The sequence below is a fragment of the Cuculus canorus genome, chromosome 1 (assembly GCF_017976375.1).
Source record: "Cuculus canorus isolate bCucCan1 chromosome 1, bCucCan1.pri, whole genome shotgun sequence".
Lineage (NCBI taxonomy): Eukaryota > Metazoa > Chordata > Aves > Cuculiformes > Cuculidae > Cuculus > Cuculus canorus.
The window spans coordinates 23321082-23334531 of record NC_071401.1 but is presented as its reverse complement, the minus strand read 5'-3'; the positions used below and the strand labels follow the sequence as shown (position 1 = coordinate 23334531).

At 37.1% G+C, this 13450-nt stretch overlaps 1 protein-coding gene across 4 annotated transcripts in view; it reads right to left on the bottom strand.

Moving 5' to 3' along the window:
• Positions 1 to 13450, bottom strand: part of B3GLCT (beta 3-glucosyltransferase) — a 50390-nt gene that overhangs the window by 19085 nt on the left and 17855 nt on the right. For 3 of the 4 annotated variants that reach the window (XM_054078024.1, XM_054078010.1, XM_054078002.1), the window contains exons 5-7: positions 9675 to 9751; positions 5968 to 6079; positions 731 to 867 (exon numbers count right to left, since the gene is read on the bottom strand). In XM_054078024.1, coding sequence (XP_053933999.1) covers positions 731 to 867; positions 5968 to 6079; positions 9675 to 9751 — 326 coding nt within the window. The remainder of the gene's footprint in view (positions 1 to 730; positions 868 to 5967; positions 6080 to 9674; positions 9752 to 13450) is intronic. The other variant, XM_054078021.1, reaches the window with a different exon arrangement.

Sequence of the window (13450 nt, the reverse complement as noted above, 5' to 3'; positions counted from 1 at the left end):
TTAAATGATAAGAGATGGTATTGAACTAGTTGAATGACTAGTCCTGGACAAATATTAACTAGCTGACATGATGCTACCTTTTAGATAGGCAGAGTGAAGTAAATAAATCACAGCAATGATACAGAAATCTATTTTTGTACTCTTCTCTATTAATGAATTCTTAAGCGTTTCTTTAAAGTAACTATGCTTGGAATGTATAGAATAAGGAAGAAATAGAACTATATCAAAGGAATATTTTCTGGCTAAGTTTATAACGGGAGCACAAGTCTATGTAGGCGTACTCAGAGCTAGCTGTATGTTACTGTGCCTAGTGGAATCTCTTGCTATGCACTTTAGATCCTCAAACTAAAGCAGACTTATATCTATCAGTATGGATGCTGATAATAAAGGTGGCAGCAGCAAAAACTGAACGAAGACTCTGAATTCACATCCACGAGAGGCCAGCCTGCACTGGCTGAGTCCATCCCAAGCTGTCTGCCATAGTTCAGCTGCAATCAGCAGCTTCAGTCTGAAGACAGCTCAAAATTAAAATCTGACTTTGCACACCTACATGATCTGCAATAAGACCTTCAAGTGTGCTGCAGGAACACCTTAATCTTTCATGGAAAATATTAATCCATATGAAATCATAATTTGTTAAAATAATGATTAGCATATAGAAAAATGGTATAAATTAAACATTCTTAATTATGATCAATAAACAATAAGTAATTAAAAAATCAATTCTCACTTGTTAACAAGCGGAATGCTAAGTGCCCAACCAGCAGCAAAATCTGGAAATTTAAAGGCTGTAGGATTTTCAGCAAAGGCATAATGGTGAATTATTGTAGACTCTTCATCATACAATGCTTTACCTAAAAAACATTCCTGTAAGGGAATATAGGAAACAATTTTCATCTACAGCATCCTGTTAGTGAAGACGATGACTACATTCATGCTGAATAAATCAAACCTGAAAACAAAAACAAGAGAAGCAAATTGTTCACAATAACTTGGGCAAAAATTGTATTTGTTAAGAAATGAAACTAAAAGCAGTTCTCTGAATTAAAATACACACTATATTTTCAAACTCCAGTGTATGTCCTGGATTCCACTTGTCCAAAGAGCACTGAATCCCGGAATCACAGAAGGATTATTCCAACTCCCCTGCTCAAGCAAGGTCACCTAGAGCAGGTTGCCCAGGTTTTCTGGTCATGTTTTGAATACCCTTCACAATCTCTTTAGGCAACGTGTTCCATTGGCTGACTGCCCAAAATGACTATTGACTAGAGAAGAAAACTAAAAGTATTGCATTCCGGAACTTTAAATATATCCATTCTCAATCTCCATCCGTCTAGGGAACTTAAAAAGCAAATACATCTTAAATACCTTGAACTTCAAAACAGTTAAACGAAGAAGGCCCCAAATGTGCATTTGTAAAGTAAAAAATTAAGTGGTAAAGTTGTTATTAGATTTTAATAACATTTAAGAATTTACTACTGACTCTGAGTTAAAAACTGAGCTAAATACTGCTTCTTCAACAGCACTGTCAGTTGTGTTAATCTTTCTGTTTAGAACGGATATAAAACAAGCATACCTCCAAATTTCTGTAGAAAAAGGACTCTAATTAAGTGAAACAAGAACATATGCATACATACATGATTTTTTTCAACATATATATATATATAAACTGCTTTTCAGACTTGCAAGTTCAAATGATGAATCAGAATTCTGTATCACTTTAATTGTTGTTTTAAATAGTTAAAGTGTCAAGTTTTTTTGCATTGTGATAGTAATGCAGGCTTTTCTTTTTCCTGACAATTTACAAGTTCATCACTAAAACAGGTTCAAAGTTAGGGTGACTATTTTTTCACAAAAGATTCCTTCCTCCTTCCTGCCCTATTTGATATTTCCCCTTCTTTAAAGGGGAAATAAAAACAATGAAAAATTCCTTCAAGACATTCACACAGTTCACACACTTGACACGAGGTAAATAAATAACGTATATAAAATTCAAGACAAAAGGGAAAATATCCAAGCAAAAGTACTGTAGAAATATCCAGGAAAGAAAAAATTCTAACTCCAAAATTACCTTAGTTCTCAGTAGCCATCTTCCTAACTTCAAGTAGATGTTGCTATACAGACTAACCTATAGTTTAGCTGAGGAGCGAGATTTGGCCAGGGTGCAGCAGTCAGCAAACAGCAGAAGAGAGGTCCGCATGCACCAGGAGAAACCTCCAACCAAAACCAACCAGCTGAGCCTGGCAGCAGTACCTAAGCGTGGCTGCCCCAGAGGCACTCAGCTTGGAAACCCACAGCTTCCAGCCAGCACTCAACCTGGCTGCCCAAAAGGCAATAGAAGGACAACCCTCAGGAAGGCTTGCTGCACAAACCAAGTCAAAGCTTGGTGCTGCCTGCTTCAAGAACCCCGACTCTGCAAGGATGGGCAGGATCCATATCAGCAACCACAAACTGAAGCTATGGGACGCGACGCCACCCCACCCAGGAACCCTTACTCTTCAAGTGACTGATGCAAGCGCTAACATGGTATGCGCGTTCATGTACACGTGTGAAGCACTGAGTACATTTCCCACGAATTCTGCATATTTCTCCCCTCTACTTTGATCAGCTTTCAATAAAACTAAACTGAATGCATCTTGTACATGACTAGTGATTTCTTCAGGTAAGACAAATGCTGAAAACTTGTTTGCTCCCATAATCCCTATGTGCCTCCTGAGGCCAACAGGGAGGTGTTCAGGAAATCTTGAGGAAACAGCCAAAGTTAATTTGTCACTATCCAGGACACGGAGAGGGCAAGAATGAAGAATTTTTCCCACTATTTTTTTAACCACTTTCATAGGAATTGCTACCTGGCATCTACTTCCCCACCCTTTGATTTATACCTTAAAACACCACAGACCCTGTTTTTTGCTTCATTTATTGGAAGGATTCAATAGTGTTCACTGGAAAAAATAAAGAACAAACAAAATATTGGGAGGTAATAGAAAATGGGCAAACATACTGAATTTTTAATACATAAAGATGATTGCCTCAAAAGAATCAAAATAGTTCCTTAGAATCATTTGTGCATACCATATTTGAACTCTCTTAGGAGCTCCAAAGCTTCAAAACATTCATAATACAAACACAGTATTCTGTTTCAGAAATAGCTAATAAATAGTAGCATTTTAATAGGATAATATTAACTGCAGACAATTTTTCTGGACCTCCACTTTGTTATGCTACAGAGTGAATAGAAGTCTTTACTTATCCTAATTTTGCATTTTAATTTTTACACCAAAACAATCTGTGGATTAGAAAAAACAATCTTACTTTCCTTGCTCTATAAAACACAGAAAATTAAACTCATATATATATATACTCCTCAGGCTTTCACATAATATTATTTCTGGCAATATTAAGCCTCAAATCACAGTGAGGGCATTCCAGGTTACAGCCAATACCCTCCAAGCTTAACATAACATTGTTTATTTACCACACTAATAGGTAGGGCAAGTCAATCTGTGCAGGCTGGCCTTACAAGATTAAATTAGTCACATAAAAAGCAACTCATAAAGTAACTTATGGAATGGTGGTAATCAAATTGAATAGAGGCAAAAATATGGATTAAAAAAAGTATTTGGTTTCTTGCATTATGGAACTACCACCCACAGGATCAGTTAATATACTGTGCTTCAAACATGGTAAAAATCACCTATCCTTAGTAAGAGCATGCCAAAGTCTTTAGAAAACTTCAAACTAGTAGCTGAAGGAATTTGATTCAACAAAACTCAACACCAGACTGGAGGGAGGGCAGAATGCTAATCAAGATGATTCCACCTACTCACTCGTGCACCCACTTACTCAGCAATACCAGACAAGTGCACCAAATTAATTTGTCCAAGACGTGTGTGTGACACAGAGGACAAGAGACTTCAGCTGTCATATTCTTACTATGTCTTACTGTAATACAACATCTTATGATTCTCAAAGACAAACTGTTCTTTAAACAAATCTTTTATACCTTTTAGGTATTAACAGCTACTAAGTCACTGCTGCCCATCTCTTTGGTTTACTCATTCTGAATATCTTTAGGGCTGTTGTCTGTCATCGTGTTAGGATGACAGGATGAAGAGTGGCATGTACAACTTGGTTTAACCTTGCTGCTGTCTTCCACGATGAAATCACAGGTTTAATCAATCTGCTGTTGAAACACAGAATCACAGAGGTGCTGAGATTGGAAGGGACCTCTGGGGATCATCTGGTCTAACTTCCTCTGCTCACCTGTACAGTAGGTTGCCCAGGACAGTGTGCAGATAGCTTGTGTGTTATCTCCAAGGATGGAGACTCCACAACCTCTCTGGGCAACTTGGGCTAGTGCTCACTCACTCTCACAGAAAAAAAGTGCGTCTTGACGTCGGAGAGAATTCACCAAGTGCTTGCCTAGAGGTCTTTATGCAAGTCAGATACTCCTTACTGTTTTTTAGTTTTACTGCAGTCAATAATGCCCTTGGTTACCAATGCAGGATATTCTCTTCATTTCTCCACAGACTCTTGTGATGCTTTCACGCATTTGTATTTCATTCATATGTCTCTGAGCAGCTCTGTTAATAATCTCTACATATCCAGATTGAAAAGCCACGGATTCATCAACTATTCACATGCCTCTTGTAGACCTTTTACTGTGGTTAAGTTATACCGGCTTTTTATTATGCAGACGGCTGGCATTTTAAAATGAATAATGAATGAGCTCATTCTGGTGTAACTCATCTTAAAATCTGTGTCTGATGGAATACTACTGTATATAAGGAATCAGTTGTGGGCTGTTACATTAAGATGCCGATTCCTTAGTATAAAAGCAAAACATTTTATTTTCCTGTTAAAGCAGGTTGGAACATAATTTGTTCTTGTAATAGAAATTACACATCACGCAAAGGAGAAATTAAAAGTGGCATAAGGGCAGTACCTAGAATTTAGAATACTTATGTTTCTATTCTGAGAACATCAAGTAGGCATAGATGTTTCCAAAACATAAATAAATGGATATTCCAAAGGCCTGATATATTCAGCAAGCCATTTTGAAGACAGCATGTTTAAAAATGTAAGATATCTGAATTAGTATTATTATAATTTTAGAAAAGAATTGTGTGAAAACAGCACAAGGCCATGTGTCTGCAAAAGACATTAATACCTGAAGTGAGACTGAAAGCGAAGTTCAATACTCGGTCAAGGTTACAGCGAGGCAAAACATATTTCGCACAGGAGATTTTGGCTTCTTTTATTCCAGGAAGGACATCAAGCTGATTTTTCTTCTGAACACTAAGAAATTAACAGCTTTCACGTCAGTTGCATTGCCAAAGTTACTTTGATCCTTGGTGACAGCATTTTCCTTTTGTTCTGTAAGTCTTTTGGTGTTGTTTCTTTTCCAGAAACTAAAGAAAATTGCCTTATCACCAAGACAGTTCAGAAATAGAATGCAAATAAAATACCCTGCTATATTGGATCAGAGACAGTTAGTCAAACTAACATCTGTTATTCTGTCTGGTTACAATCAGAACTCATGACAGACAGGAAAATGGGGAGAGGGGACCACACAGCAGACTCTATCCGTCTTTTCACTGATGATATATCATTGTCAGGCTACCCACAGGAGGAATCTTTTCTTCGTTCACTTTTAACAGATCTACGAGAGCTAGACAGGTGCTCCTACTGCTGCATGTTAAATACCTTGCTCACTCTCACCCTCAGCAATAGAAATTTTATCCTCCTATTTTAAGCTGTTTGGATAAATCTTTTCCAATGTTCGGAGCTCTGAGCCATCCAGGCAGTGTTATAAAAATAAGCTTTGGACCACAGAAACTGGTCTGTAACTAGGAATTCTAAAATTCTATATTCATAATTTTATACTTAAGATGATTCCTTGTGTTTCATCTAAAAACACGTTCATGCACATTGAAAAAAAGTTCAATATCTAAATTTTTATTTCACCTTAGACCCGTCAAATCTTCCAAGTGTTTCTAGCAGCTTTACAACTTGTATTCTTGTATCTTCTTCACAGAAGAAAATCCATGATGAGTTCCTACCATAGGTAACAGAGAAGCTAACAAAAAAAAAATTAGCATTTTACTAATAAACTGTCTTATGAACAGAATGATAGATTCAGCCCCCATTCCCCAAATATAAGTACTTTGCAATCAATTATTCATTTACAAAGAAAGAGAAATTTTAATCACTAACTTAGAATTGCACATCAAAGGACTACTATGAATGGATCAAGATACTGCCTCTGCTGTAATCTATTTACATAGCACCAGTTATTCCACAAAGAAAAGAAGAGAGATACATAAGAATATCCACTCAGAAATGTATAGGTACTATGGGTCTAACAGCCACCCATGATCCAGAAGATTATAGATAGCAGTTTAAGTTACCTTCCCTTCGTACCTTAACTTTCTTCCAAGAAGTCTCACTGTTGGGCATCTAACACCATTGCACCAATCATGAAAATACCTAATGATAGGTTTTCTTGCAGTTGTTTGACACTGATCATCCCCAACCTAAAAACTTCATTAGCTTTTTCAGCACAGCGAAACTACACAGACTGAAGGGACTCTCCCACCCTCCTCAAAGCCAACACTGATCTCAATGCAAGATTCCTGACTCCTTCAGAAAATTCTCATCCCTTATTTCTCAACTCCTCCCAGCTTAGTTCATCCACTACCTAAGAAAACAAAGCCTTATTAACTCATGATGTCCTAATGGATCCAGTTGTTACTTGTACAGTTTCTTTCGCATAGCTTTTACATTATTAAAGAAATCATCTAAGAAGTGGGATAAGAAAATTAGCATCACACATTTCTTATTCTACAGCATTATCTACTGATAAAATCAGCAATGAAAATGCCCAGCAGAAATGTAAGTCAGCAAAAATGAGTAAAAAAAGTGATAGAATCATTTATGTTGTACAACACCAAACTCAGTATCTGAGAAATGCTTATGTTAGAACATGAGATACCTGCAGGTCTTTAAATTACATGATAGAAGCACCAGATGGTTGTCAGGTACTAAACTAGTTCAGCATCTTTTCATCTGGAATGGCCCATCTTCCTATACAGCTACCCTTCCGCTGTGTCTTGCTATGGTATTTAACTACTCACTGTGTTCTGCTTATGGCACTTAATCTGCTAAACTATAGCAGCCAGAAGAACTCACAAGTCATTCATCCTTTCAGTTCAGGACAATTGAAGTCAACTGGGCAACCCTCTGATATTTAAGCAAGCAAACAGGCTACAGTCAGCTGGAAAAGACACTCCCTGTCTGTTCCTTCCAAAACCTGCCAAACAAGTACAGAAAGGGTATCGGATACCCTTTTGGTTTTAAATACGCCAGTATTCAATGCCCTGTGAAGACTGATGGGGTTTCTCTCACATTTTAGTACTCAGCTAGAACTTCAGGAAAGAAATACTTGGATTTACACGAAAGCAGGTGGGTGACGGACAAGGAGAAAACTACTAGAACGATCCATATAAAAAGAACTACTGTATCTTGTGAATAAAGTACATACAAGTTCACAAAAAGAATGATCTGTTCATCTAGCTATTGATGTACAAACAGAATGATTTTCGAGACTAAGTATTTCAGGCTTGCAGAAAGTCTTATGCAGACCTCATAGCACACAAATGTGGAGTTGAGATTGCAGGCAGCCATTGGAGATACTCAAGTAAGACCCAGTTGCAGGGTAATAATTCAAAAAAGGAATTTCTTCTCTGCTTGATGAACGTGGTTGCTGAGAAGAAATGCAGTGGGCCTTCTGAAGACAGTAAGGGTGAGACACTAACTGATGTCACTAACTGATGACACTAACTAACTTCTGAAATGAAGTATTCTATTCCAAGTTAACTAAAACTTAAGAATAGTCGTAACTGTTTAGAGCCTTACTTAAAAACAGACAACCACAGAACTGAGGGAAGCCATCCTTCTGAAAACAATGTTCAGATAAGAATGCATCTATATCACAATTCCTAGCATCAGCCGCTGCAGAATGGGTTGATCCCTTCATTTCCCTTTTTCCTCTTCTGTCCATTGAAAAAACTGAAAAGTACAAGCTGCAAAACATCTACATACTTCTAAACAACTCCATGTCTTCATTCTGCCAGAAGTAGTATACATAAGGAATCATAGAATCATAGAATAGTTTGGGTTGGAAGAGACCTTAAAGATCATCCAGTTCCAACACATGGACAAGGACACATCCCACTAGATCAGGCTGCCCAAGGCCCCATCCAACCTGGCCTTGAACAACTCCAGGGATGGGGCAGCCACAATTTCCCTGGGCAACCTGTTCCAGTGCCTCACCACTCTCATGGTGAAGAAATTCTTCCTCACGTCTACCTAAACCTCCTCCTCTCCAGCTTATACCCGTTGCCCCTAGTCCTATCACTACAAGCCTAAACTTCATATTCTAGAATTCTCTTCAAGATGGAAATCCTCTACTTAGGATTTTTCTTCTGGTTTCTGAAAAATTTTCTTCTGCTTTATTACACAAACTAGCATTTCTATTTTTGTTCCAGAGTTTTGCTGTCATGTAAGAGCTGTATCTGTAAACTCTGTCAGTGACAGAGAAATAATCTGAAGAAGAATCCCATGGTCATTGAAAACAGGAGCTAAGAAGGAAAAACAGGTATGACTGATAGCTGGAATATCATCTTCCAGTTTCTCAATTTATTTTAGTTCTCCTTTTGCTTCTTTTCAGTTTGCATATATCTCAAAGATAGCTACTATACAAGCACTATTTTCATGTTTTTTATACACACAGAGAAAGGAACTGAAAGCAGAAGAGGAAAAAGCACCCTGTCCTGTAACCGGTTTAATACAAAACCTCAAACCAAAACAGAAACATCCTTTTGAGTAACTCTAATAAATTATACTAACTAAATTGAACTTCAAGAGGCTGGAGAGCCCTTGACATAATTTTCAAATTCAAGTTTTAGGCAAAGCATAGAGGATAGACTTCAACATCACGGAGCTGAAGCAGGAACCACTGCTTCCTAACAGCTTGCAACATACTAAAACACAGCATGTCTTTCTTGGAGCCACCTGCATAAGCTAAGAAGAAAAGATACTTCAGATTACCTGTCTTCTCTGACCATACTAAGATGAAAACTGGCCATACAAGCTTCTAACAAGATGTTGAAACCTTCACTTTTTCAACACAAAGGCATACTACCTCTTAGAAACACTGCAAGAAGACTGAAACCAAACCCAAGCATTATTATCTATTTTTAAGAAGTTATTTATACACTTAATTCACCCAAATAATCTGAAAGATCAAAGGTTCTGAAATAGCTCACACCTTACACTGAGAAAAGATGTGACCAGGTAGGAAAATACACATTTTAAAATGTCGTTTCTTTTGACTGGTTTACTTCCTCAATAATTTTAAACCCCACAATGACTGAAGAAGGTCACCGCTCAGTTACATTATATTATTGTTGATCTTTTATGAAAATTGTTTACTCTGATTTAATGAAACTTAACACAAAATGGGAAAATTAAGAAGAAGAGTAAGAAAGTAAAAAGATAGGGTAGCAACTCTCATTCAAAAGCCTTGCTTCTCAAAAAAGAGGTCTGTGTAATTAATATCTATATTTTTGCTGAAAAAAAATCTGCAATTAACTGGTATTCATTACACTTACTCTTTCATTAATGGTAATATTGTCCATGCACCTTCATGACCGTCCATCTCATGAATAAGCAGAACCGTAGGTAATTCCTTTAAGAAAAATTCAAAAATTCCCATTAAACTTGAATTATGTCCTCTTTTCCTAAATGCCAACTAATCTTAAAAGAATTACTCTGGAAAGATTACTTAGCTCTTCATTGTTTTTTACTAGCAAGTAGCTCTGCAGAATACATAACTTTGGATGGTATGAAACAATGTGACCTGCACAGTGTTTCTTCCAACTCACGATTTCTCAATTGTTGTTTAGATATAAAGTTAATACAATTCAAGTGAAACGTTTTGTATAGGTCTCATGTAATCAATTAAGTAATGCATCATACTCATTTCTTTACTGTATCATAAAATCCCATAATGTAAAGATCTATAAGCAACGCAAGATGAAGACGAAGTCTGCAGTCTTTGATTAGTGCTGGCTGATAGAACTGTCAAATCCTGACTTTCAACGTGAACAACATAAAAAACAAATTTCATTCTTGTAATTACTGAGATGTGAACAACATTCAGAGGTATTGATTTATTTCAAACTTACTGCTATAAATCTTAATATCCAGAGAAAAAAAGGACATATTATTAAATGAACTTCAAACCTAACTGCAAGATTGAGACCTTGACCAAAAGCAGCTTCTACTGCTTTCTAACACTTCCTCATCGATTCAGTCTACGTTAGCCCATGTTTGCACCACTTTTGCCTACTCACCACACTGTTTTTTGCAACACAGATTGCATAAACTGTATTTTGTTGGGATTAAATTAGACCAGAAGATGTGCTGCAACTACTAATGGATGTCCACTTCACAGAACCAAATCAGAATTCATCCAAAGTAAACCCCTTTGAAATGTCATGTAATACCAGTGCTAGCTCCTCAGAAATAACTGCATTGCTCCATGTATTTGCTCCTATTGCACCAAACTACTTGCTAAAATATTAGTCCAGATGTGCCAAGTGAGTATGGCACATCTGCTACACTTGAATTGTGATTTAATAAACACATGAATTTTAAGTCAGTCTAATATTTAATTTGAGCAGCAGTATGAATTTTGAAAACTTAAAGTATTAGAACTTGTAATTAAAATGCATGTCACTGGAGGAAGAAAATTAATATGAGAGTTCTCAGCAATTCATTCTGCATTTCCTTTTTCCTCCCCTAGAGCCCTCTCTCTTCCCCCAAGTTATCCCATGTCTTCCCTGTTTTATCCTTTCCAGAGTTAACAATCACAACATCCCAAAGTAAGTCTTGTTTTGTTACAAGACAAAAACAATGTGGAAAACATTGGAAAAGAACTGTGTACAGGTCTTCCAGGTGAGGTCTGGAGTCCTGCACTGCAAAGGAAACATGATCAGGAAGTCAAGGGAGGTGATTCTGCCCCTCTACTCCACTCTGTTGAGGTGCCCCAGCCCTGGACTACTGCATCCCACTCTGGAGTCCTCAGCACATGACAGGAAAGACATGGAACTGTTGGGGCAGGTCGAGAGGAGGGCCACAAAAATGATGAGATGCACAAACATCTCTTCTATGAAAAAATTGTGACAGAGTTGGGATAGTTCAGCCTGGAGAAGAGAAGGCTCCAGAGAGATCTGACGTGTTGAGGAGTAAGCATTTTAAGAACTAAGGTGATAAGCACATTTCCTGAGGCTGCAAGATTTATTTGGCGTAAGTCCTTGCAGAAGAAAAGAAAGCTGTTGCTAGGAAGGATAAAGATTGTACAGTAAAATTTTACAAAAAAAAACCCAACACCACCAGACACTAGATCTAATAACACTGCAAAGTATAATAATTCAAAGTTTTCAATAAAACAAACTTGTTCTACTTACAGCAACAAGGCTGATCTTGATATAGAGGAAAACCTAGCCACAAGACGAACTGCTGTAGACATGGAGAACACAGCCCAACACTTTGCTTAAATATAATCAGTTAAACCTTGTTAAAAATGCAAGATACAGAAAGGAACCCTCTGATCAGTCTCAGTTGGAAGCAGCTTCCATAGCATAGGAAGCCATTACAGAAGGGAGAGGAGGAAATGGGGTTTTCAGATTAGAATCTAGAATTTGATCAAAAAATCTGGAAGTTGAAGCAACAGGTATGTTATGGATTGCCTTCACTTACGGATTATTAATTTTATTAATTTTGAAAGGTCCCCAGCAAGTTAAGTCTACGCAAAGCTTTTCTAACTATACAGATCAGTTTAAGCAACTCTGTTACAGTGAAAGAATAATCCTTCCACTAGATTTTCTAATCACAGCATTATCAACATGCATGTGAGCTTTACAGTAAGGGTAAACCACAAAAAGGTTTAGACCTACACCAAGACTCAGAACCATCCACAAATCTTAGCTATACAGCTTGTTGTAGATCTGGAAGAGGAATGCCTATCTGTTCACTTGTAGAAATCAACTAACAAGGAATAAAAGGCCACTACTACTACAGACCAAGAAAAATCTAGACACGTTCTCAGAGTTGTTTCTTTCATAGCCTGTGATACTATTTCAAAATCTCTTTCAGGTGAGACGTACATCAGAATTCATTGTGGGAATAGTATCAAACAATAACAGAGAAATATTTAAGCTTCTGAGCAAGAGAACTAGCTTTAACCCAGCATCCGAAATCAGATGTGGAAGTAGAGCTAGGAAGAACTTCAGAAAACATTCATTCACCCAGAAAAGGAATGCATGTCCCACTGGCTAATTAAGAAAGAGAAGATACAATCTACAAATTCCCTGAAAGTCATCTCACACAGATGGCCAAAACAAGAGCAGGAACAACCTGGAAACAGCTCACTTTAGATGGAATATGGTGATGACTTAACATGTATACATTAAAATTCAAGCAAACTAATTATACCTTTTTTCCTCCAATACTTTAACAAAGAAATCTTCCATGTAATTGAAATAGCACAACGCTGCCACAAGTATAGCCTAGGCAATTAAAAATAACAGATATTTTAAAGCACATATGCTGTGCCAAACAACAACTGGCACTCTGGCAACAGATACTGTGGCCATGAAGCTAGTAACATAATAAAACAAAGCTGAGATAGGCACCAAGAGGCTTATCAACCTCAGAGATACAGCAGTTAGGATACTGAGTTAGAGTCAATTTGCGATGGAAACAGAAAAACAGAACCTTCTGTAGCATGATCCTGTAAAAGACTGAACTTTCAAGACACAGACCAGCTGGGTTTCTGATCATTTTTGCTCCTTCTGCACTTCAAAAACAGGAGTTTGCAAAATTGTTATAAATAAACAAGAATGCAACTACAGGATGCTCCTAACACTGTCACCTGTTTTCACGTTAGCCAAACTGGAAATTAGGAGATCGACAAAGAAACAGTATCATGAGAATTTAATGAAGATGTTAACTATAGCAAATTTTTACTTAAGCAACATAATGTGTAGGTTTTCTATGCACAGTTCCATTCTTTCAACTGTACTTGTTTCTTTTAAATGGATATTTATAATCACTACAGTTATAGTCCTCAAACTCACAAACGACCAGTATTTCCCATTATATGTAAGGATTGTTTAAACCTGCGAAACTTCATTTCTATGAGATGGTACAAAACACAGGATTTTGCTCAACGTAAGCCTAACAGTAAAAATAGTAAAAACTATAGTTATGATGCCTCTATAAAATAGAGGTCATACATCACATATAGAAGTATGTGATACTCATTTTCATTTTCCAGCATTCCATAGTATCAGTTTTAAAATCTTATTCTTACATTCTTGAT